Genomic DNA, 21,520 nt, shown 5'->3' with positions numbered 1-21,520 from the left:
ATTTCAGACCTTCTGAAATACACAGGCTTACTTCTCTAGTCTAATCTCTTGTTCTCCCTGTAACAGGCAGACTGTGTCTGGCCATTTGGGAAATAGTTCATAATTCCATGCTTAAATAACTGGCTTTTGATAAAGGTCCAACCCAGTGCTCTGAGAGCTGTTTTGTTTTTATGGATGGAGCAGACAGAGCAGAATGATGTTGCCTGCATACTAAGAAACTTGGCCTGAAGCCCACACACACACCAAAGGCAAAATAAATAAATAAACATATCAATCAATCTTGACGTCACCAGGAAAAGGGTCACTGCCATGTGGAATGAGACATCTGGACAGTGAAGTCACTGCTCTGGAAGGATGCCACTGAACAGTTCACATGCTCTGCGGCACAATAGATAAAATGACAGTCAAACAAGAAAAGGGAGGGGGCAGATAAATTCTAATTGATGCCAAGAGAACAGAGGTTTAAAGAAGGAGCTTCACACCTTCTGCAAACCTGTCCATGCATCTAACTTTTTCCTGACGAAAAACTCCCATGATTCCAACGCCAGCCAGGCACAGAAACAAGACCAGCCTGTCATCTCACATGACACTGCCCATCACACTTTCAGAACCACCTTCGGCACAAGAAAGAGCAGGATCTTACCGTGCAACCAAAATTAAAACGTGTGGAGGAAGACCCTTTCCACAGCCCTATATATCCCCATATGCAGGGATAAAGAAGATGCACGCACCCAGGTATTTGCGTTACTTGCTGCTGTACACAACCACACACAAAAAAAATAACAGTTGTTCAGAATAGCAACAGACCACGGTAGCCTTTCACATCAATATTGCATTCCAAGAGATTATTTTTAAATGCAGCTCAAGGAAAATGCAAACCGTTCTATTTCATAAACACAAAGGTTTGGAGAAGGAGCAACAAGAGACGTCTGCAGGGAAGGAAGGAGAGACCCCTTGTAACTCCTTCCTCCTTACACACAGCACAACCAACTTGCAGAATTCTGCAGGCTATTGTCTTTCCTTCCCTCTGTCCCTACCAGGCACAGCACTGAAGCAGCAGGAGATGGTTAGCTATGGAAGCTCCGCTTTCCCCTTTATAGCATCAGGACACCCCAGCCCATCCAGACAGCTAGCCAGGATGGATGCTCCTGGCACAATGGAGCATCTGCACCCAGACCGTGGGGGCTCCTCTCCAGCCCTGGGCATTTCTGAAACGGCCTGATTTTAAATGCAGCGCAGCCAAGACGGCGTCTTTGTTGTCATAGCCCGGATTCCTTCAAGACTGCTAAAAAAATCCACCCTCCGAGAGACGGGAATGCGACTGCATGGAAACGGCTCTATTTCTCCGCACTGGCTCCTTTGCGGTTTAAATCAGCGCTGCCCAGCTGCCCCCCCGAGGGCGATGCCAGCCCCGTTACCAGAGGGACCCGGCGCTGTCTGCCGGGCGCTGGGATCGGGATTTTTTCCGCCGGGAACGAGCAGGGCAGCGCGGCGCGGAGGGCTGGCCACCGCCGGGCACCGCCTGCAAGCCGGCGGCATCCCGGCCGCGGCGCCGGTAGCCCCAGCCCCGGCGGGTGGCGGGGGTCGGTAGCCCGTCACGGGGCCCGTTCGCTCCCCGCGGCCCCCCGGTAGCGGCGGGAGCGCTGAGCAGAGCGCGGGGGCAGCCCGCTCTCTCTCCCCGCTGCTCCCCCGCCGAGGGCTGCGCCACCGGGCTCGGCCGCTGCTTACCGGAACCGGGGCGAGTCCTTGATGCACTCCTCGAACTCCACCGTCATCCTGCCGGCTGGGCCCGCGCAGCGCTCAGCGCTCAGCGCAGGAAGCGCATCGGCCGCCGGCAGCCGGGGACGCGCGGCCGAGCGCCCGCCCCCCGCGCCCGCCGCACACGCGCCCGCCGCCCCGCCGGGGGGAGCACCGCCCGCTGCCCCGGGGGGAGCACCGCCCGCCGCGCCCGGGGCTGCCCCGAGCCCAGCCGAGGGGGCCCCGCCGCCTCCCGCAAGGCGCTGCCGTCCCTTCTCCCCCCGCCTCGGTTCCCCCTCGCCGGTACGCGGCGGGGGCGGCTCGGTGGAGCGTGTTTCTGCGCTGAGCCGGCTGCGGTTGCAGGCTAATTGCCTGCTGGAGTGATTAGCTGGAGGTGCGGCCGGTCGTTTGCACCGAGGGTCGCCCCGGCCGGCTGCGTGCACCGCACAAAAAAAGTCAAGGCTGTGCGGGATGCGCAGGACGATTCTACACCAGCAGTGTCAAAAGGATTGGCTTCAATCCTGTTACTGCTTAATCTAGTTTTTAATTTTCTCTACGCGGTGGATTTGTTGCTGCCATCAGCCATGCAGTAAATCTGCAGTAACTCCTGGGAAGCCAATGTAATCACCCAAGGAAGGAAGACATCTGGGCTTGTGGGTCTGGCCGAACAGATCACATTTGCCACAGGACATAGCAATGTAATGTGGCATGGATAAATGAGGCTAATTACAGTGAGCTTAGTTCTGATCCTCCACCCATCCAGCACCACACACAGAAGAATGGTGTAACACCCCTCATTCACTGCAAGTTTTAGGTGAATTTAAGACTAAGAAAAGGGCGTGAAGTGTCAGGGTCCATGACTTGAGAAAATGCATCCTGTGTAATATGGACCTAAACTAAAACCAGGAGCCGGACAAACACCAGGGCCAGGGCATCTGAATCCAGGACAAAACATGATGATGAGGCCTTACCTCAGCCATGGGCAGAACTGTGATGACATGAGATGAAATAAGATGTTCAATGCTGTTTCTGTACACAAACTAGAGCCAAGAGTCACCTCTAGACCAGGCTCCCATTTCTGTCTTGAGTTCCCAGATCTGCTTGATTTGTCAGCCACAGTCACAAGTATTTATGTGTGAGCAAAAGTCTGACTTATTTGTCACAGTTATCAGATGCTGGCGTCTTCTGAGGAGCAAAGGAAGTAGCCCCCATCGATCACCTCCGTCCAGGAGAAGGGGCAAGGTGACCTCTTGTGGCCTCTGTTTTACATGGTTTCATAAAGGTCAGATCAACACAAATGGTTGTTTTTGGGTTTTTTTTGGTTCTTCCAGCACAGATGAAAGTGTGCGGGTGTTTCTGCCTGCCTGTGTATGCACAAACTCAGGGATTAGAAATTACCATCCTCTTTAAAGCTGAGATTCATCAGTTTCGTTATAATAGAGTCTGGATGCCATTGTGCGAGTTGAAAGCTGGTGGGATTTTTCCATTCAAAACAGATCTCAGATTTGTATGAGGCAGCCAGGGATTTTTCTGTTGCTCTCCCTCTTTCTCTAATGAGTTGGGCATTTGTTTACTGGTTTTAGGCCATTGTACATGCAGATATTGCAGTTCAGTATGACAGAAAGATGAATAAAGATTTTAAAATACAGAACATAGTCACGAAGAACATCTGCAGCCTTTTGTTAATTCTCCTTATCTCAGCCTATTTTGGTCCCTGTAGCTGTTCTTTACCCTCAGCAATTGGTAGCCTGCACACATCTTTCCACAGGCAGGCTGACCGGGATGAACGTGGGCTGGCCTGCAATGCCCATGCTGGTTTTTGCGGGGATTCTGGCACAGCTCTTGGCAGTCGGGAGCGGTGTCACTGCAGGTTGGGAACATTGGAGCTTTTAGTCAACAATCCCAAACTCCCAAGGAACCAGCAGGCAGCCCCTTGCCACGGGCACTGCCATGTCCTGGGCCTCACCCGGGAAACTTATGGCCCCATATAAACCATTTTTTCCTGTGGGAGTTACATTCCTGCTCTGCTGCTTGCCGAAAGGTGGTTGCCTACAGTCAAACTTGAGAGCCGACAAGAAGACCAAGCACGCGGGTTCGAGGGGGTTCCTTCCCCCGCCATCGCTGCCCGGGTCACCTTCAGTCAGCCTCCTCCACGCACAAGGGAAAACTCCGAGGTGCCCCCGGGGCTGGGGAGCGGCGGCACAGCCCGGGCCTGCGCCCCCCGGCCGACCGGCGGCTCCAGGCAGCCCGGGCCCAGGCCGCGGGCAGCAGCCCAGGGCCACCGCCCAGCTCCCGCCCGCCTCCCCCGCGGCCCGGGCCGCTGCCGGGCCCGCCCGCCCCGGGCCTTGAGGCGCTGCCGGCGAGCGGAGCCAGGCCCCGGCGGGCCCGCGCTGCTGCCCCGGCCGCCGCCTCTGCAGGCCCCGGCGCTGGCGGCCCCCCCGGCGCGGCGGCGGCGGCGGCGGAAGCGGCGGAAGCGGCGGCGCGGGGCGGGCCGGCGCCCGGGGGAAGGCGGCGCGGCCCGTGGGGGAGGGGAGGGGAGGCCGCTGGGCTGCACGGGGGCCCGCTGGGGCCGGAGCCTTCGCCGTGGGGCCGTAGGCAGCAAAGATGGGCTCTCCCCCAACTCGATACCTAGTGTTCTTTCAGTACCTTGGCACTAAATATAGGTAGGTGCCTCAGCATGTGCTCAGCCATGTGCGGTGGAAGTGACCAGCGCCTGCTGTGGCCCTGGGGGTCACCCACGGGCCGTGAGGGGGGAGCCGGCCCTGCCATGGGGGTTACCCACGGGCCGTGAGGGGGGAGGTGCAAGGAGGTGGCTGGGGAAGGATGGGCAAGTGCAGTGGTTTTGGTGAGGGATAAATCCTTTGCTGAGCAAGTGAGAGCAGATGGGGAGCTGGACTATGCATCCTACTGCTGTGTAGAAGTGTTAGGAAGGGGGATGGTCTGGGCAGGAAATGCATAAAATGGGCAAAGAGAAAATAACAAAGGATGGAGGAGGCGGCATAGTTGTGGTCTCAGGCTGGATGGGGGAGCCAAGTTACTGTGTTTCCTGTGGTGGTTTGTGGGGTGCCTGGTGGTGTGGGCAGTTCTCAGTGGTTCAGATACCTGCGCTGCTCGAGAGATGCAGGTGAAGTGAAATGTGGGCTGGGAGTCCTGCAGGGTAGCAGAGGCAGGGTTCCCCTTGGCCTTAAAACATCCCACATGTGTTGCTGTGCTTATTTACATATTAAAAAAAAAAAAAAAGTGTGTGGGAGAACTTGTGCAGCTCCAACTCATGGAATGGTGCCTATCTTCATGAGGATTTTACAGATTAATAGCATCATATTCCAAAACCCACGATTCTTTTGTAGTGTGCGGTCTGTGTCACTGTGGGCACTGACCTAAGTTACTCTGAGTAGTTACAGGTAGGTTGGGTTTAGCCTTAGATGTATCTCTGCACTTCAGCAGGTTTTGTGAATGGCTGTGACTTCTGTAGTAGAGAAGGAAGCTCATCACAAACTGTCTTTGTGGTGTTTTAGTACTTTTATGACATCCACAGAGCCTGCAAGAAAGGGACCTGCAACTGGCAACCAACTGGCCCTGGAATAGTTTTATCCTTAAACTCTTTTCTACTGTAATTTGTCTGCCTGACCTTCTTGTCAGTCTCTGTCTGAAGGGCTAGTCCAGATAGTAACATTTGAAGACATTTTTATTTCCAGCCGCCTTTCTTGCAAAATCAGCACTACATCTGTTTTCCTGTCTGTTCATCAGAGTGTTTGGTCCCTGCAAGTTCTGTAAAAAGATCGAGGTCGCTCAATAGCAAACAGTTTGTTAATTGTCCCGCATTAACTTCTGGATGTATTGGTGGACTCTGTCATGTTCTGGTGTCTTGACTCCTACCAATAACTATTGTATTTGTTTTGCTTTGCAGTGGGGTTATGGGGACTTCGAATGATCAGTCAACAGTTGGAGTCCAGAATTACTTGGAGGTACGTCCTTGCTAATCATATTGTTATTAAAATGAAACTTTGAGGGTCACATTGTTGAGCTACAGATATTATCAAGGATAAATATTTTTAGATTGACACTCAGTAAAAGACACTTGCATAGTGCTAAACACTGTAATACTGAAAACACTCGGAGTGCTTTAGAAATTATGTCAGTATACAGGTGGGAGAAATAGGTCAGGGTGAAGTCAGGGACATTAAAATCCTGATACTGAAAAAGATGTGGATCCTTCAATAAGATTTGAAATTGAGGCATCCAAGTCCAGAGCTATGACTCTGAGAGCCCTGGCTCAGGCGCTGGCCCACCTGAACGTACTTTAGTATGTGAGCTTCATTAGCATTTGTTGCCTTGCCTCCTTTTATTCTTAGAACTACTTTGGTTCTGAACAGGCTTAGCTGCTCTGCTTCTGCTTTGTGTCTAAGTCCTTTATGGATTTAGATATTAGATGCTGTGTCCTCCTGGGAGAGGATATCTAAGATAGACATTTTTCAGAACAAAGCATAGCAGGATATCCATTGTTCCAAAGAAAAAAAATGCTTGGTTTCCATTCTTCTGGAGTTCTTCTAATATGCTGGGGATAAAAAAAGGTATGATCCTGTCATTGCTGTTGTTCCTGCACTGCTCCCAGGGATTTCCCAGAATGTAGGAATGGATTTTGGAACCCAGATGCTGTTTGGGCTTGGACTGTGCAATAGGAATGCAAAAGACCCACTGTTACACCAGGAAGTAGGGAGTGGGTTGCTTGTGTAGGGTAAATGCTCAGCACACCTGGATGTTTGTGCAACCCAGTTGTAACTTAATTACAAGCTGCTGTTGAGCTGTGTTTGTTTGAGCGGTGCTGGTGAATCCTGTGTGTGTGTGCAGGGCAGGAATGAAAAGGAAGCTGCTTTATTTTTCTCTCTTGTCTTGGAAGTAGTCAAAATGAAACTTGTGCCTCTTTATAAGATAAGAGATTGTTGAAGAGGTTGAAGCTGACTGCTTTAGGTCAGATCACACCTGTATATTAATAGCCAACCTTTCTGTTACTCAGTTCTCCTTTTTGGTCAGACTGTCTAACCGGACATGACAAACGGTAGCAGTTTGAAGGTGGTGCGCCAGCCATGCTTGCCTGTGATCGTCTGCGCTCTGCCTGCCTTAGCTACAGTTCTGGTGTTGTGAAGGAACAGTTGTTGAAGAGCTGGTCCAGGAGCAGACTTGCTGTCCCACCCAGCCACGCTGTGACCATGGCTAGGATTTCCACACTGTGTCTTGGTTTGCTGAGTGAGTTCTTGCCTGCTCTTGCTAAGTAGTTTGCAGAAGGAAAGTGTGATGAATTATGGCTTGAGTAAGAGTTCTCAGGGTGTATTTGTATGGCTTCTTGCCTGAGACCATTGTGGAGAAAGTGTATAAATATTGTGCAGATCTTGAAAGAAAGAAGAGCCCCGAAGGACTTTCTATCTCATTTATCTAATCCTCTGAACCATCCAGTGTCTCAGCCCCAGGCGCCGGACTTTGGGTGAGCCCAGCAGTTGTTTTGCATTATCCAAGTAACTTTGTTTTAACAGGCAAGTGGGTAGGATGGGTGATTAAAGGAGAAAAGAAAAAGAAAAAGATAAACTTATTTGGTGTTGTCTTTTCACAGTATCAGCACTTTGCAGGCCAGTTCTGGGATATATGCTTTGCTTTCATGTGGTGGTATTGATGCTGGGCACTGCTGAGCAGGGCTGTGTGTATTAGAACCACATGGGAAGTCTTAAAGCAACTTTAATAGAAAACTTCTGGGGCCTGTAGGAATTTAGCTTCCTTCCTCCATTTCTGTGTAGCCTTGAACTTCACAACTTTCCAAACCCAGGAAGGCAACTGAAGGGAAGGGCAAAATTAAAACTCTAATGAGATCCTTATTGTATTCTAAATATGTTCAGACATTTGTTTGCAGTTACAGGCAGGCAAATAACCTGTGAGGTGTAGACCTTGTATTTCAACAACTGTATCATTAAAAGTGTAATGGACTGGTTTGTGAGAGTGTACTGCAGCTCTCTGTGTGATAAAGTAAAACTGCTGGACTGGGGCTGAGCAGAAGGCCTGTCTATAACCCTTTGTCACTGTAAAGTGCCATATCCTACAGGACACAGAAGCTTTTGCAGTCCTCAGTGCTGCTATGTAACAGAGCCCTGGGACTGTATGGAGGAACTGGAGACTTGTTATAGTTTGGGAACAGATGTAGATATTTGAAGGAGCTTTTAATGTATCTTTGAGGGGGGTGAGCTTTGCAGGCAACACTTTCTTGGAGGCAGCATACTTGTCTTGAAGTACTTGAAGCCCAGCTTGCTAGTGATGGGTTGAACATAAAATGCCAGACCTTGTTCCCCAGGTGGCAAAGGCTGAGTCCTGTGACTTGGCTCCCTCAGGTTCCTTGTGGAAGCTTACAAGATGCAGGACTTCGCTCTCTAGTCTCAATTCTTACACAAATGTCATTACTGTAAAGGAAGGTGTCCTGTGTAGCACCTTTTGCTAAAGTGGGTATCTGTTGCTTGTGCTAACAGGCACCGTACGCAGGGCCTGCTAGGATCTACAGAAAGTTCCCTTTCATGTTTGGTTTGAACCATCTCCGGAGTGTGCTGTTTCCCATTGTGCTGGTGAATGCTGTCCAAAACTAATCTTCCCCACACGAAGCTCTGTTTTGGCCAGCAGCCTTGTGCTAAGGCCAGATATTATTCCTCACGAAAGGAAAAGGGGGAGTAGGAGAGGAGAGAAAGAGAACATACACAATCTCCCTACTATGCAAGGCAGCTTTGGTACACACACATGCACCACCACCCCCCCAAAAAAAAGAAAAAGGAAAATGGACCAAGAGTACTGTCATCTTCGACCCCTGTTCTGATTATGATTTCAGCCACATAGAAGATTGGTTTGGAAACCCTTTCTTCTAGCAGAAGCTACTTTCTCAGTTTTTTCTTCCTGGATTTCACTTCAACTTGTATCTGTTCCGCTAAAAATGAGTTAGATCTTTAATTAGTTTCAGTTGACGTAGCACCCATTGAGTCAGTGAGGCTGTGATGACTTGCAACCAGAAGCTTGCATGTTGTTATTAGAACACAGCAATTTATAAATCATGCAGCATCCCTGACAACACAGCACAGTCCCTTGTATCTGTGCAACTAATGCCATCATGCATGATGAAACCAGTAAGCAATCCAGCTGGTGTGAAAGAGAAATAGACGCTTATTTTTCCAAAACATTCCTAATGCCTGTAGAGATACCTGGCTGAGTATCTTGAGGATCTTTTTATTTAGACTTCAGGGAGAGAAGTGGATGAACTTGTGCTTCTCCGTCATAGGTGGTATACATTAATGGGCCTGTTCTTCATCTTGCCTTTCCAGCATTTGTACAGAGGAGAGAACTGAGCTGCGAGTAATAATAGCAATCTGGAATGTGGATCCATATCATTCTGGCATGCAACAGTGGAAACTTCAGTGTGATTCAAAATGTGGAAGTGCTTAGTGAATGAAACCTGTTAGCAGAACAGATCTACTAAATGCAAATAGTACTTTCCCCTGCATCACCGGTATGCAGGGTGTTAGAGGTATAAATGGACACCATGGGATGCTTGTTGCTGCGCCAGGAATATGGTTGTCTGGAAAGACTGTGACTCAGGAAGTAAAAGCCAAATGAAAATGGATGAGATCTGGCTCCATGAAAGTCCTCCAGCAGGTGCCAAGCCAAGACTTCAGTGTGTTTGTAACACCTGCTAAAGAGAAGGATATTGGCGTGCTCTGGGGCTTAAGGAAGGGAACAGAGACCTGTGAACTCCGAGCACACGGGAGGACAGCTCAGCTCCCTCCTTTATTCCTGTATCTTCTCTGTTGCTTTTTAGCTGGGTGCCCACGGGTAAAGTGCTTAACTTCTGCCTCAGTTTCCCTCATAGGAACGTGTAGATGATACCCAGCAGGGTAGGGATCTGGATTAATAGCAGTAAAGCCTTTTGAGTGCTTCAGATAAAAGGCCTGCTTGGTTTTGGGGGCTTGTTTTTTCTGAAAGGGCAGGAAGAACTGGTTGCTATCCAAGCAATTACTAAATGTAAATAATGCATCTTTTTTGAAATTCAGCGTGGGTGATATTAACAGATTAAAGTATACAGGAACCAGAGGAGGAAACAGTCAGCTGCCTATAGGCTCAAAGGACATCTGGATGGTACAGATATGAGACATTTGCACAGGTGAAGGGGTCATTTCTGAATTGCCTGCAAAGAAGTTCAGCAGTTCTGAAATTCTCTCTTTAAGGAGATTAATTAAGATGGGCTATAAATGAAATTTTAAAATTGAAACTGGAGGCAGCAGTTGATAGTATATTATCCGCTGCATGCCTGTTAGGCTGGAGGAAGAATCCATAAACACAGCTTTCAGTTTTCAGAAACTGATTTATTGTTGATGGTGGTCCCATTCCTCCTTAGATGCCCAGCACATACATCCTTCGGTCATCCCTCCGGAGAGGTGCACCTGGAAGAAAATTGTGCTAAAGGCTGCAAAAATCCCATTTGTTAAACCTAGCATCCAGTCCTGCACCTTTGTGGATTCATTGGCTGACCTGACGGGGGAGCAACCAGATTTGCCTTGGAGTCTGCAATCCTCTCTTCCTCTCCAGCCTGCTCTCCAATAAGGCTCAATTCCCACTGGCAGAAGAGAAGAGATCCAAACAGTCTTATTATCCAGCTTTGTTCAGATGCAGTGACTGAAATGGGATGCAGTGTGGGATCCAAAAGAGTGCTGCATCCAAACTTCTCCAAACCCCTAACAAGGAAGGAGGATGTTTTCCATGTTCGCTCCTGTTCTCTTTCTCCCTCTACCCCCATTCAACTATGTTCCCACTGGCTGGTTTTTGCCTGATGAGAAAGGAGGGGGAGAAGAGGGTGGAGAAAGGGAGGAGCCTGCAAAACCCAAACGTTATCTTTGCAGAAACTTTGCTCTTAAAATGCAACTTCTGCTTTAAGACAGATTGCTGAGGCAGAAATCAAGGTCGGCTGCTGAACTATTTAATTTCTGTCTGCTTCTCTGTGCTTAAGGGTGATAAATAAAGATTTTCATTGTTAATTGTAACCACATGTGAACGCCAAACAGAAGGATTAGGAAGGGAAAAAGGCTAGGGTCATTTTTGTTCTGTTTCCCAGGTCTTCCCCAGCAGCTTGGTTACGTTTTTTCCTTGCCTCCCTGTGCATTTTAACAGTATGTTTCTGGGAGCCCAGAACCCCGTCTGCTTAAATAGAAGAAGTCTGGAAGGTATTTGTGAGTCAGCAGTTCAAACTTTACTGACTCTTGGTACCAAATTAAAGTCTAATCAAGACCACTGCTGGGTTCACTACTCGGGAGCGGAGATGGGAGAGAAGGAAACTAGCTTCTAGTCATTTGGTTTTCTGCTTTTTTTTGGTGATGTTTTTCAGTCTTTCAGATATGCTTCACTCATTCCCTGTAACAGATTACGTTGGATTTTCTGTCTAGGGCCTGTCTTCACAAAGAAAAAAGTTGCATTTTGCAGTGCTCCAGCAACCTACTTTAAAACCTTATTGTAAGTAAGAGCTACTATAGTTTTAACACTGCATTAGAAACCTTGGTATTCCAATGACTTCGTGACCTACCAGCATTTGTCCCTTACCAAAACCCACCCTGGCTTTGCTAAACTTAGGCCAGTCTAGACAGACCCTTTAATATAGAGCTTCTAATTAACTGTGTTAGCATCTCTTTTGCTCTGCCTCTTTTGTGTGTTCGTCTTGATTAAAAGACACCATATTAATGACTCATTTAGCAGGATTTTATTTACTTTCCCAGCAGGAGCCTGTAGTAATTCACCCAGTTGTTTTTCCAGCCCTTTGTTAGTGGGCAGAATGAAACAGCAGAAACAGGGTGGGGATAAAATCCAGCCGTGTGGAGAGGAACACTTGGGAAGGGGAAACAACAATCCTAGCATCGGGTGGATTCTCCATGCCAAAATCTGTGCACAGAACCTAGAGGATCTGAATTACTGTCCTACCCCTTGTGTTAATAGTAAGTTTCAGCTTGTTGAAATACAACATTAGCCAACTAATTTTTAAAGTGTGTCTCAGCTGCAAGTGTAATTTAGGGCCCTTGGGCTCCAATAAGCTTGAACTCTGTGATGGTGTAAATGTTTGTCATTTTCTGCTTTAGCCTTGCTATGGCAGAGGTCTTAGTGTGAGTGAGACGTCATCTGAATATTAAGGCAACTCTAGCTCCTGGAGAAAACAGTACTCTTGAGGATTAGCCAAGTCCTGCATTAATGCAACTGTGGAAGCAGCAAATATAAGGAAATTCCATCTTGTAACTGCCAGTAGCGTGTGTTTGTCCTGTGGTTATTTGTACCTGCTGGGATAGCTCAGTGTCAGCTCTTCAACTACTGGTGTGTTTTATGAGTGCTGTGTCTTGATTCTTAGATCTGTCTATATTTCTCAGTGGGACTAATAAATGCATTACGTCAGTGCTATGCTACTCCTCTTCTGGTCCCCTGGCTCCTCCTCTGCTCTCAACAATGAATGGAAGCATGTTGCTCTCTGTAGCCTTGCTCCCATTGGGGATGGAAAAGAACTTTGGCCTGCAGCAGTAAGCTGCAGTATTTTACACCATACTTGGCCTGCACTGGAAGCAAAGGATGCAGCCTGAGCTCCTTCAGGTGTCTTGGCTGATGTCATTCAGACGTCACTGCATGCTGTTTCCATCCCTTTAAGGACTGGGTTCTGCAGCTCTTTAAGAACTGCTAAAGTAATCTGAGTTCTTAGCAGTAAATTGCAGGGGTGGTGTCTGGGTTTAAATGGGTAATTCTGTCCTCTTTCCCACTCACCCAATGATATAAAGCAAAGGATAGGGAGATGAATATTTTTTTACTTTGTACACATAAGGAGACTCACATGGCATTTTGGATGTTCTGTTCAAGGTGATTTCAGGACAAAAGGTGAGAAGCCGCAGGTGCTAGGAGAAGTCCCCCAAACATGCTCCCCTCCATCCCTTTCTTTGCAGCCCACAGTAAAACTTCCAATTACTTTTCTGTGTGAGCAATCAGGAGACATGTGGTTAGCAAGGAGGACAATTTTTTTTTTCCTGGTTAACTTGAAATGAGTCCACTATTCATGAATCCATCTTGTGTTGGCTTTCAGAAGGCAGCGGAGAACCTAAAACCCGTTGTTCCTATCAAGTTCCACATCTCCAGCCGAACAGATACTGGTGTCCATGCACTCTGCAACTCTGCTCACCTCGACATCCAGAAAGCACCGGGGAAGCCAGCTTTTAAAGAGAAACAGCTCATCTACAGTCTTAATTGCCACCTGAGGCCTGAGCCAATCCGGTGAGTTAGTGGCAAGTCAAAATTTTTATTTTGCCCTTGTTGGAGAAAGGAGGAGATGCAGCAATGATCTCCCATCTTCACCCAGGCGATGTATTTTCCCGTTACATGTGCTGGCAAACCACTCCCTTGCACATGTGTATTTCTGCTGCTACCAGACCCCTGGCATGTTAAAGATCAAACTTGTTCCACCATTGTCATTATGAGATAATCTATGCTGGTACCCCTAAAACAGGAGGAGTTTTGAGAGACAGAGATCACCATGTAAATATTGAATCCACTGGGATGACTCTAGTTTCACGTGTGAGCCAGAACACTACTATTTTAACTTCCAGTGCTGCTTTATTCCCCAAACTCCCTAATTTTCTTTGTTCATTGAATTGGCATTTAGCAAAAACTTGGCTGCAGTATTGCCGCTCACCTATATCTGTGCAAAAAGATGAAGATTAAGCAAACAAAATTGTTGTTAGTGTTAGCATAGTCTACTCTTCCCTTCCCACGTGATCAGACTCTTTTTCTTCCCTGCTAGACCAAGGCAACTGTTTGACGTGGTTTAGAGAAGTTACATCAAAAGGCCCAGTTTAGTATTTTTATAGCAAGACTTGATGTTTTATTCACTGTTCACGCTATACCCAACTGTTAATGACTAGGGAGAGCTGCATATGAATGTGTAGTGAGGAAGTTGGTACAACAATCTGCAGAGAGCAGAACAGCCATTTCTTCTTCCTGTGTTCTTCTTTCTTCTTGTTAGAGCTATTACTCTTGCAGAATTCCAGAGCAAGCTTATTCTGCATGAGCTGGGTCTGAATGCCCACCCTCAAAGGCAGAAAAAAAAGATCATTAAACTAACAGTTTCTGTTAGGATATTGAATCAATTACATAATTACTATGCCTTGTGAATTTTTCAAAAGGTGGATTGAATTTTATTTCCTTTGCTTTTCTTCTCAAGCTGTTGTGCAGTTTCTCTGTCAGCCATCAGTTTTTGTGTTCTTCCCCAGACATGGGCACATTTTCATGGTTAAAGTGTAAATTGAATGTAGCGTTGAGGTTTTTGGACTAAAAACTAAATCTGTGCTGTGTCATAAAATCAACATATCATTTGCCAGCAGCTGCTTTGCTGCGCTCTATTCTTTCTTGTGTTACTTTGTCTTATTTGCATAAACTAAAAACTCTTCAAGGTACAGACTGTCTTTGTTTGTACAGCATTTGGCACAACAGGACTTGGATCTCCATGCAGTACCCTACTGACGAGTGTGTCAAAGCACTACAGAGTGTTGTGCAAGAAGATGGGTAATTTATAGGAGGTATTTAGATGAGCAGAAAAACTTTGATGCAAGATGCCAGCTAGTAATTACTCAGAGGCCCAGGCTGCTCTGCTTCATGTTACTGCAGTCTTTCTGATGTCTGGTGATGTGAACATGAAGGAAGATCGTGGAGGCAAGTTTCCCGTGCCAGAGCAAGGGCCCAGGACAAAAAAAAGCACATCCACCCCAATCAAGGGATTGTTGTGAGAATAGCAACATTACTATGAAGTACGTCCCTCTTCCCTTGTCACCCAGTTAGTTTTATTTTCTGATCTCTTCTGTATGAAATAAGGCCTGACCCAAATGCTGACATAGCAAGGCCTGTGATTTGAGGACTGACATCATACTTGCATCTGTTCTTGGTTTTGCAAGGGAGGATTCAAGTTCTCCAGGGCTTGGGGAGCGGTGAATCCAGCTCTAAATGTGCAGGTGCTCAAAAAGTGTTTGGGGTCTGAAGGAGGGAGACATGAACAATGGTTTAACTTTTTTCCCAGGAGGTCTTCCGTGCATGTTCCACATGCTGTATAAAGTGAAGAGTGAGTTAGTCTAAGTTGGCTGAAGCTGTGGTGTGCTCTGCGCAAGGTGTTGATCTGCAATTCAATCAGCTGTTTAGACTTTTTGAGAGCGTATTGCAAGCATTCTAACCTTAAGCAAAGGAAGGAACCCGAGGAAAGCAGTCCCAGGTGGCAGAGTCTTCTCTAGCTTTGACTACACTGGCGGGCATTGAGTACCTCTGGAAACCAGGCCCTCAGGATCAGACTCTCCAAGGTGTCTGCTGCTTTTTAGAGGCAACAAAGCAGACTGCCTGCCCCTGGTTGGCAGCAGAGATAGGTTGCTAATCTGCAGATGTGACTAGGGGGTGAGACATTCCAGCGTGCCCTGGACATGCCAGTGGCACCTGCAGTGCTGGGCAGAGGCTAGCTAGGTTGCAGAAACTCTGCATCTGCTTTAACATTCTGTGAAACACAGGTTAACTAGTTGTTAAGCTAGTGCTGGACCAACAAGTTACTTGGAGTAAAATAAGTTCAGTGTTGGTCAGCAGTCCCTGACGTGACTTGCTCCAGACCTTATACTGACTCGGTGTGAATCACAGATGGACTGAAGGGGTCACTTTCTGGTCTAGTGGCCATTCTCTAGACCATGTGCTGTGATGATGCAAGGAGCGCTATTAGGTGGAGGGCCTCTGCCGCCAGAGTTCTGCTGTGTCACGTCTAGAGGGCATATTGATTCCAGGGAACGAATTCCAACCTATGCTGATAGTCGTGTATGTGTGTGAGACTGGTAATTTGACATTTGTTGCTGTAACAAGGTACATTGTGACTGGGATCCCACCTAGGTACCGTCTGTAGGCCTATGTCGAAGAAGTGTTTAGTGCCTGTAGCTCTCATGGCCTCAGGACTGGGTTTTGCAGTGTCTGCATGCAGCGTTTCTGGAGTTGTATGTCAGTGATGCTTTGCATTTATTTAAATATAGTGGGACTTTTTACTGGTGGGCTCTCAACTCGGTCAGTGACTGGAGCAGAAGCTGCAGCAACAGTCTTGGAGCCAGCTGCATTCTTTCGCCTCTGAGCAAGCACCAGGGGAGCCATCAGAGGGTGAAGGGAAAGAGGAAGTAAAATCCGTGGAATCTGAGCTTGGGAAGGAGGGCAGGAAGGCACTATGAGAGCCTTATTACTAGAGGCACATAGTTCTTGTTAGTGACTGTTTATTAAGTTGGTTTAACTGACCTTTTTCCCTGGAGGTTTAGAGTTCCTTTGACAGCCCTCAGACAGTTTGGGGACAAGCATAAGGCCACACTGCTTTTCCCGTTTGATCCTAACAGTCTTCTGACTGTCAATGTTAGCTGTTGCTGTCCCTCCGTGAGACCCTCTTACGATGTCTTGGGAGTGGGTGAGCTCAGCCCAAGGGCAGTGTGAGATGACTGTTATGCTGCTTGGGCTTGATTTAGAGTGCATCTGCTGTTAGAAATGCATGACTGTCAATCCCCAGAAATCCATAAGGGAAATTTCTCCCGCCTCCCCCACCTCATTTACAAAAATGTGTTATAGCAGTTTGCGGAGCTGATCGAGTGTTTCTCTGAAAGCAAAGGTTTCGCATTGGGTACCTGAAAAAAAACCAGATACTACTGATTTCACTGTTTCTACTGCACAGCCCACAAACAGCCATCCAATAACAAGTCAGACCGTGCATCCCAAACCTGAGATTGAACATTAGCATGATAATACAGGACTAACAGTTTTGCACTTAAAAATGGCCTCTAAAGTAGCAGCTAGATTCCTCTACAGTGAGAGGCTAGAACACAAAGCAAATCTCTCTCTCTCAAGCTAAGTTGCGTGCCTAACATCTGCGAGTTACTGTCCCTTGACAGCTTTCACCTTTTTTGACGTATGCGTGAAGAGTCTAATGCAGCTGCTGTGGGGTGAGGCTGGAGAAGATTTCTTTTCAGACTGCTGTGTCAATTTTTTAAAAAAAAAAGGATTCTGAAATAGAATTTGACTTATGCAGGGTTTTGGTTGTTATTTTTGCTCAGACTGAAAACTAGGTCAGAATATATACTCCCTGGAAGTCAAACTGTTTCTGGGCATTCTAGCAGTAACAGGGAACATGAAGTAGGTCACAGTTTTGATTTCCTTCCTTAAAAGACTAAAGCAGTTGTTTGGGAATCAAAACTAGCTGATTTTACAGCCAGAGGGTACCACAGCAATAATCGATCTGTTCTGTCCATCACCAGCCACTGAATCTCAGTCTTTTCCCCCCAAGTTTAGGCTTGTAACTTTGAGTTGTGTTACCTAGCTTTAGTGGAATAAGTTGTCCTCAAGAGCTAAAACTACTGTTGTGACCATGCCACTTTCAATAATAGTAGTCACACATACATAGTTACTGCTAGCTTTGTGATACCTTGACTGATTAGTCCAAGAGCAAACAGGAAATTTGCTGCTGAAGAAAGTTTTAAGTTAGAGAGTGTCTCCAAAATGAGGGAGCAGTGGGAATCTCACAGATGGGAAAAGTGTTTTTTTGTCTCATGCTAAGATCTGGCAGGTACGTGTCAGGAGGTGGTATCTTCTGACAGGATGCAGTACAGCCCTGATCAGTTAGAGTTGATCAGGATGCAGTCAGCTCTACTCCTTCTGCCTTGGCCTGAAACTTTTAAAAATGGTTTAGCTGCATTCCATTAAGGAGCTTGGTGATGGGCATGAGTCTAAGTGTATTCAGCAGGCACCTCCTCCCTGTGTAAATACTACTTTGCCAAGAAGAATTCTCTCCTAATGCTGAAGAGAAAACTCAGCACTTTCATGTGGTTGCAAGCAGGGGGTGGTGGAGAGGGATCTTTGTGAGAACACATTGTTGTTGATAGAGCTTGGAAGCGAAACAGAATTCCAAGCTGGTTGACTGACTGTATCATCAGCAATAATAATCTTCTTTGTAGCACGATGGGTCTCTTCTATCAACTGCTCTGTCTTAGATTTGCAAAGCATATGTGGAAGGACCTTGTCTGCAAAGGCCGGGGTGTGTTTCAAAGATGGGGTAACTTTAGGAGGACTTAGCTGTCCCTTAAGCAGCGATGGTAATACAGTAGACTCATACCTCCTATTTCTGGTTTCGGTTTTGTGAGCACACAATAAAAGCTGTCTGAGTGACAACAAGACAGAGCTGGAATTCCTCCCACCTCTTGCAAATTGGCATTTAGTTTCTGTTGTCAGTGGAAAGAGAAGGATGTACTTCTGGAGACGGTCTTTGTATCTAATATATTGCCATTTCTGGTTAGATGTCTTCAGGCTTTTTTTCCTTCAACCTGTGAAATTCAGGCTGTGTTGAAAAGGTAAAGAATGCCATGAGACTCTTATTTTCCAGCAGTCTTTCAAAAAATGGGATCTTAATGAGTGCTGAAAGGTAGCTGCTGGAATAAATGCTGGAAAGACGTTTCCAGCTAGCTAGAAAGAGCCTATGGTAGCGATTACACCTGCTAGGAGAGGCAGGAAAGGATGCCTCTGTTTAAGAGCATAAATAGGCTTTTCTGAAAGAATCACTCTTATCAGAGGGACTGAAAGGATGGTTACTTAACAAAAATCACATAAGTGTTAACAAGAGCAGTTCAAGATAGATTAAATGCTTGTGGAGGCATGTAGATAGAGGAAGATAAATGTAATAATTATATTACTGTGTTTAGAAAACACTGGAGGTCCCAGGTTCAAACTCCAGTGCAGGCCTGGAGGATGTAGTTTGCATTTCTACTGAGAGTTCATAATAGTGGAGCAATCTCCTGGGCTTGTTATTGCAAATCATTGTGGAGGCCTGTGGCTCAACTTTTAATTTCTTCTTCTGTGGTCTGAGCCTTTGCAGTCAAGGAATGGGAGCCAGAGGGACTTGAGCTGGCAAAAATCCCTGAAGCACCAACCTTTTTAAGTAAATAAATAGGTTTGTCTATTACTTGATCCCAAATGGTATCATATGTTTTGGCTTCCCTGGGTCCCTTTTCCTCACTATGCCAAACTCCAAAGACAGAAGGGCGTGCAGCAGGAGAAAAACTACCTTCTAAGGAGAGGTATCCTCTAAAGTAACACCTGTAGAGAGATTATGCCTGTGTAATAGCAAATTCTTGCTGTGTGATCCCTGCAGTACGGTGAGTAGCCGGTACTCTGGGATAAGAGAAACAAATCCAGTAAAAACTGCTGCTGACATGTTCAAATCAATGATAACACTTTGGGAGAGGTGCAGAAACATAGGGAAGCTCTGTTTTCTCCCTTGCCAGAGAGAAGGGTGTTTTCTTCTCTGACAGCCTTCATACCTTTCCTTCTGGCTACCATTCTGTCTGCGTTTGATGGTAATGGTGGTGCTGGCTTAGAGAAACAAGGCAATTTCTCCCTGTTGCTTATAGAAGAAAACAGGGGAGTTAAGCTGCCTAGAAAGCTGCTTCTTGATTTAACTGCCCAGAGTCAGTGGAAGATAAGTAGACACGAACATCCCCAAAAGACATTTTCTGCACACATGAAACGCGAGGTTCCCAGGAGGTCTCCTGCATGTAGCATTCCACTGTTTTCAAGATAGACTCAGTTGAGATGATGGGTGGGAGGCACCTTTTTTTTCATTGCTGCAGCAAAGTCCGATTTGTCTTGGAGGTTGCGGGGGGAGGTGGGAGGGAAGTGACCTAGTTTCAAGTATCTCCGTCTGCTACAACGAGCTGCATAGCCGCCTTCAAGCACGGAGGTCTCTGTTACTGGGGGAGTCCGTCCCGCTCTTGTTTGGGACTGTGGTTCTGCAAAAGCAGAATGGCACAGTGTTCGTAAGGTGTGCTCCTCGGCTGGAGGTAGAGGGAGTCAGCTTGCTTTGGGAAGTCGCAGCCTCTCACCTTAAGCATCGCTAGGAACACATGTGCTCTCAGCCAGATGTGCAGTACAGTTTGATGGGCTGGGTGAGCTGTTTGGTTTCACGGCACAACAAAGAAATCATGCTATCAGTTGCCACTTCTCAACTGTGGGCCTTTTGTGATGGTGTGAGTGTCCCCAAAGCGTGGTAGCAGATGACCCAAAGTCAGTTTCACTGTGTATCTGATGACAGGGGTGATGCCAGGGCTCTTCTGCCACCTTGTAGATGCCTGTGGCAGCCTACAGGTGCATATCCTCGGTCACTGGTTAGTCATTGGCTGTCAGGAAGTGCAGTGTCTCGAAGAATCCATTGTATGTTTTAGTTACCATCTATGTGGTGACCAGGCGACAGCTTTTGAATTAGCACATGACATTTCTCTCCATCTCTTTCTCTCCTAACAGCATTCTGAATGCCTACCAAGTGGCCAATACCTTTCATGCACGCTTCTGTGCACTGTCAAGAACCTATGTTTATCGGCTGTTGTTGGGCTGCGCTCATCATTCTGAAATACCAGTGTTCGAAAGGGATCTCTGTTGGGCTCCTGCGGGAGGGTAAGTGTGCCCCATTAAACCTCCCTGGGGAGCTACCTCATCAACATTTGGAAAAGGCTTGGCTTTTGGGGGAAGCAAGGGGGGAGTAATTTCCATGCGTGAGACCAGATTCCCCATTTGTATTGACAAGATTTCCCTGTTGGAAGCGGTGCAACTGCACTGAGTTATGTTCACTGAGACCTGAGACTTACAGACTTTTTTCATTGTACTGTCAGTTGTACCTGTGACAGACATGCTTAGCACTGCTGAAATAACTCAGTGACTCCAGGCACAGTCCATCAACAGCTTTCTGTGTCTCTCCCCATGGCGGTGATGAGCGTTTCCTCAGATGACCTTGCCAATTCATACAGCAAACCCATTTGGACAGCTGGCTGAAGGGAACAGCGCTCTGATATGATGCAGAGAGGCAGAAATGCATTGCATGGCAGATCTCAGAGTTTTAGGTGTGACCATACAGGCAGGCAAGAATGAAGGCTGAAAAGTATTTATTTATTTACTTATCTATTTATTATTTCCCCCCGCCCCCCCCCCAGTCCTGTTTCTGGTAGCAACTGTATGTAAATCTGCTGTCTTATTCCTTGTCTGCGTGCTTGTATGTTTGAATAGGGAGAGCCATGACTCTGAGCAACCCTACAATAACAAACCCGTGTATCTAGCTCAGTGTTCACTTGTGTTCTTGGAGTAGCCACTGAGTAATAACAAATCAGTGCTTGTATATGCAAGGGAAGAAAAACAAATTCAGTGCCATTTAAAAAAACCAACAACTTAGGACATGATAAACAGTGAGTGAGGAAAAAACAAACAAACCCCAGAAGATAATTTGTCATTGTCCTTTCAGTTTATGTTGTACTGAGATAAACATACATTGGAGAAAACTGGTTTTCCACAACATTATAGAAAAACAGGTTTGTAGCTGGTTGTGGCCATTTCATCATCACTATTGGAATAACAATTGTGGGTAGTGGAAAAAAATGTAATCTCAACTGTCCTAGCAGAGGAATGAAGATGACATTGTCCTAACGTTAAATTGCTGACTTTCTTTTCTGTGGGCTGTGGAAGGGAAAAATAAGTATGAAATTGCAAAATTAGATGTTATGTGCACAACGTGCCTTCATCTCAAGCTTTGTGAAACAGCATTTAATTTAATCCAGACACTGCAGTTAACTTTCTCAAATAGCAATACTACATAAAGGATAGGGTGAGTATTTAAGAAACTCTGAATGGGAGCTGTCTCACTAAAAGTTGGGATATTTGGACTGCT

At 46.8% G+C, this 21,520-nt stretch overlaps 2 protein-coding genes across 8 annotated transcripts in view; one reads left to right on the top strand and one right to left on the bottom strand.

The window, feature by feature from the left end:
• ACAP3 (ArfGAP with coiled-coil, ankyrin repeat and PH domains 3) overlaps positions 1-1,890 on the bottom strand; it is a 96,818-nt gene extending 94,928 nt beyond the window's left edge. For 3 of the 6 annotated variants that reach the window (XM_055800889.1, XM_055800892.1, XM_055800894.1), the window contains exon 1: positions 1,729-1,888. In XM_055800889.1, the coding sequence (XP_055656864.1) occupies positions 1,729-1,775 (47 nt within the window). In that variant the 5' untranslated portion in view covers positions 1,776-1,888. Of the gene's footprint in view, positions 1-1,728 lie in introns of all 6 variants that reach the window. The other 3 variants (XM_055800893.1, XM_055800895.1, XM_055800890.1) reach the window with 2 other exon arrangements.
• A 2,178-nt stretch (positions 1,891-4,068) lies between these two features.
• PUSL1 (pseudouridine synthase like 1) overlaps positions 4,069-21,520 on the top strand; it is a 28,623-nt gene continuing 11,171 nt past the window's right edge. Inside the window, exons 1-4 of one of the 2 annotated variants that reach the window (XM_055800900.1) lie at positions 4,069-4,400; positions 5,645-5,702; positions 12,857-13,044; positions 20,110-20,259. In XM_055800900.1, coding sequence (XP_055656875.1) covers positions 4,342-4,400; positions 5,645-5,702; positions 12,857-13,044; positions 20,110-20,259 — 455 coding nt within the window. In that variant the 5' untranslated portion in view covers positions 4,069-4,341. The remainder of the gene's footprint in view (positions 4,401-5,644; positions 5,703-12,856; positions 13,045-20,109; positions 20,260-21,520) is intronic. The other variant, XM_005237966.4, reaches the window with a different exon arrangement.

The sequence above is a fragment of the Falco peregrinus genome, chromosome 3 (genome assembly GCF_023634155.1).
Source record: "Falco peregrinus isolate bFalPer1 chromosome 3, bFalPer1.pri, whole genome shotgun sequence".
In the NCBI taxonomy this organism is placed as follows: Eukaryota; Metazoa; Chordata; class Aves; order Falconiformes; family Falconidae; genus Falco; species Falco peregrinus.
The sequence above is the reverse complement of the archived record's forward strand: the minus strand, read 5'-3'. Positions and strand labels throughout refer to the sequence as shown.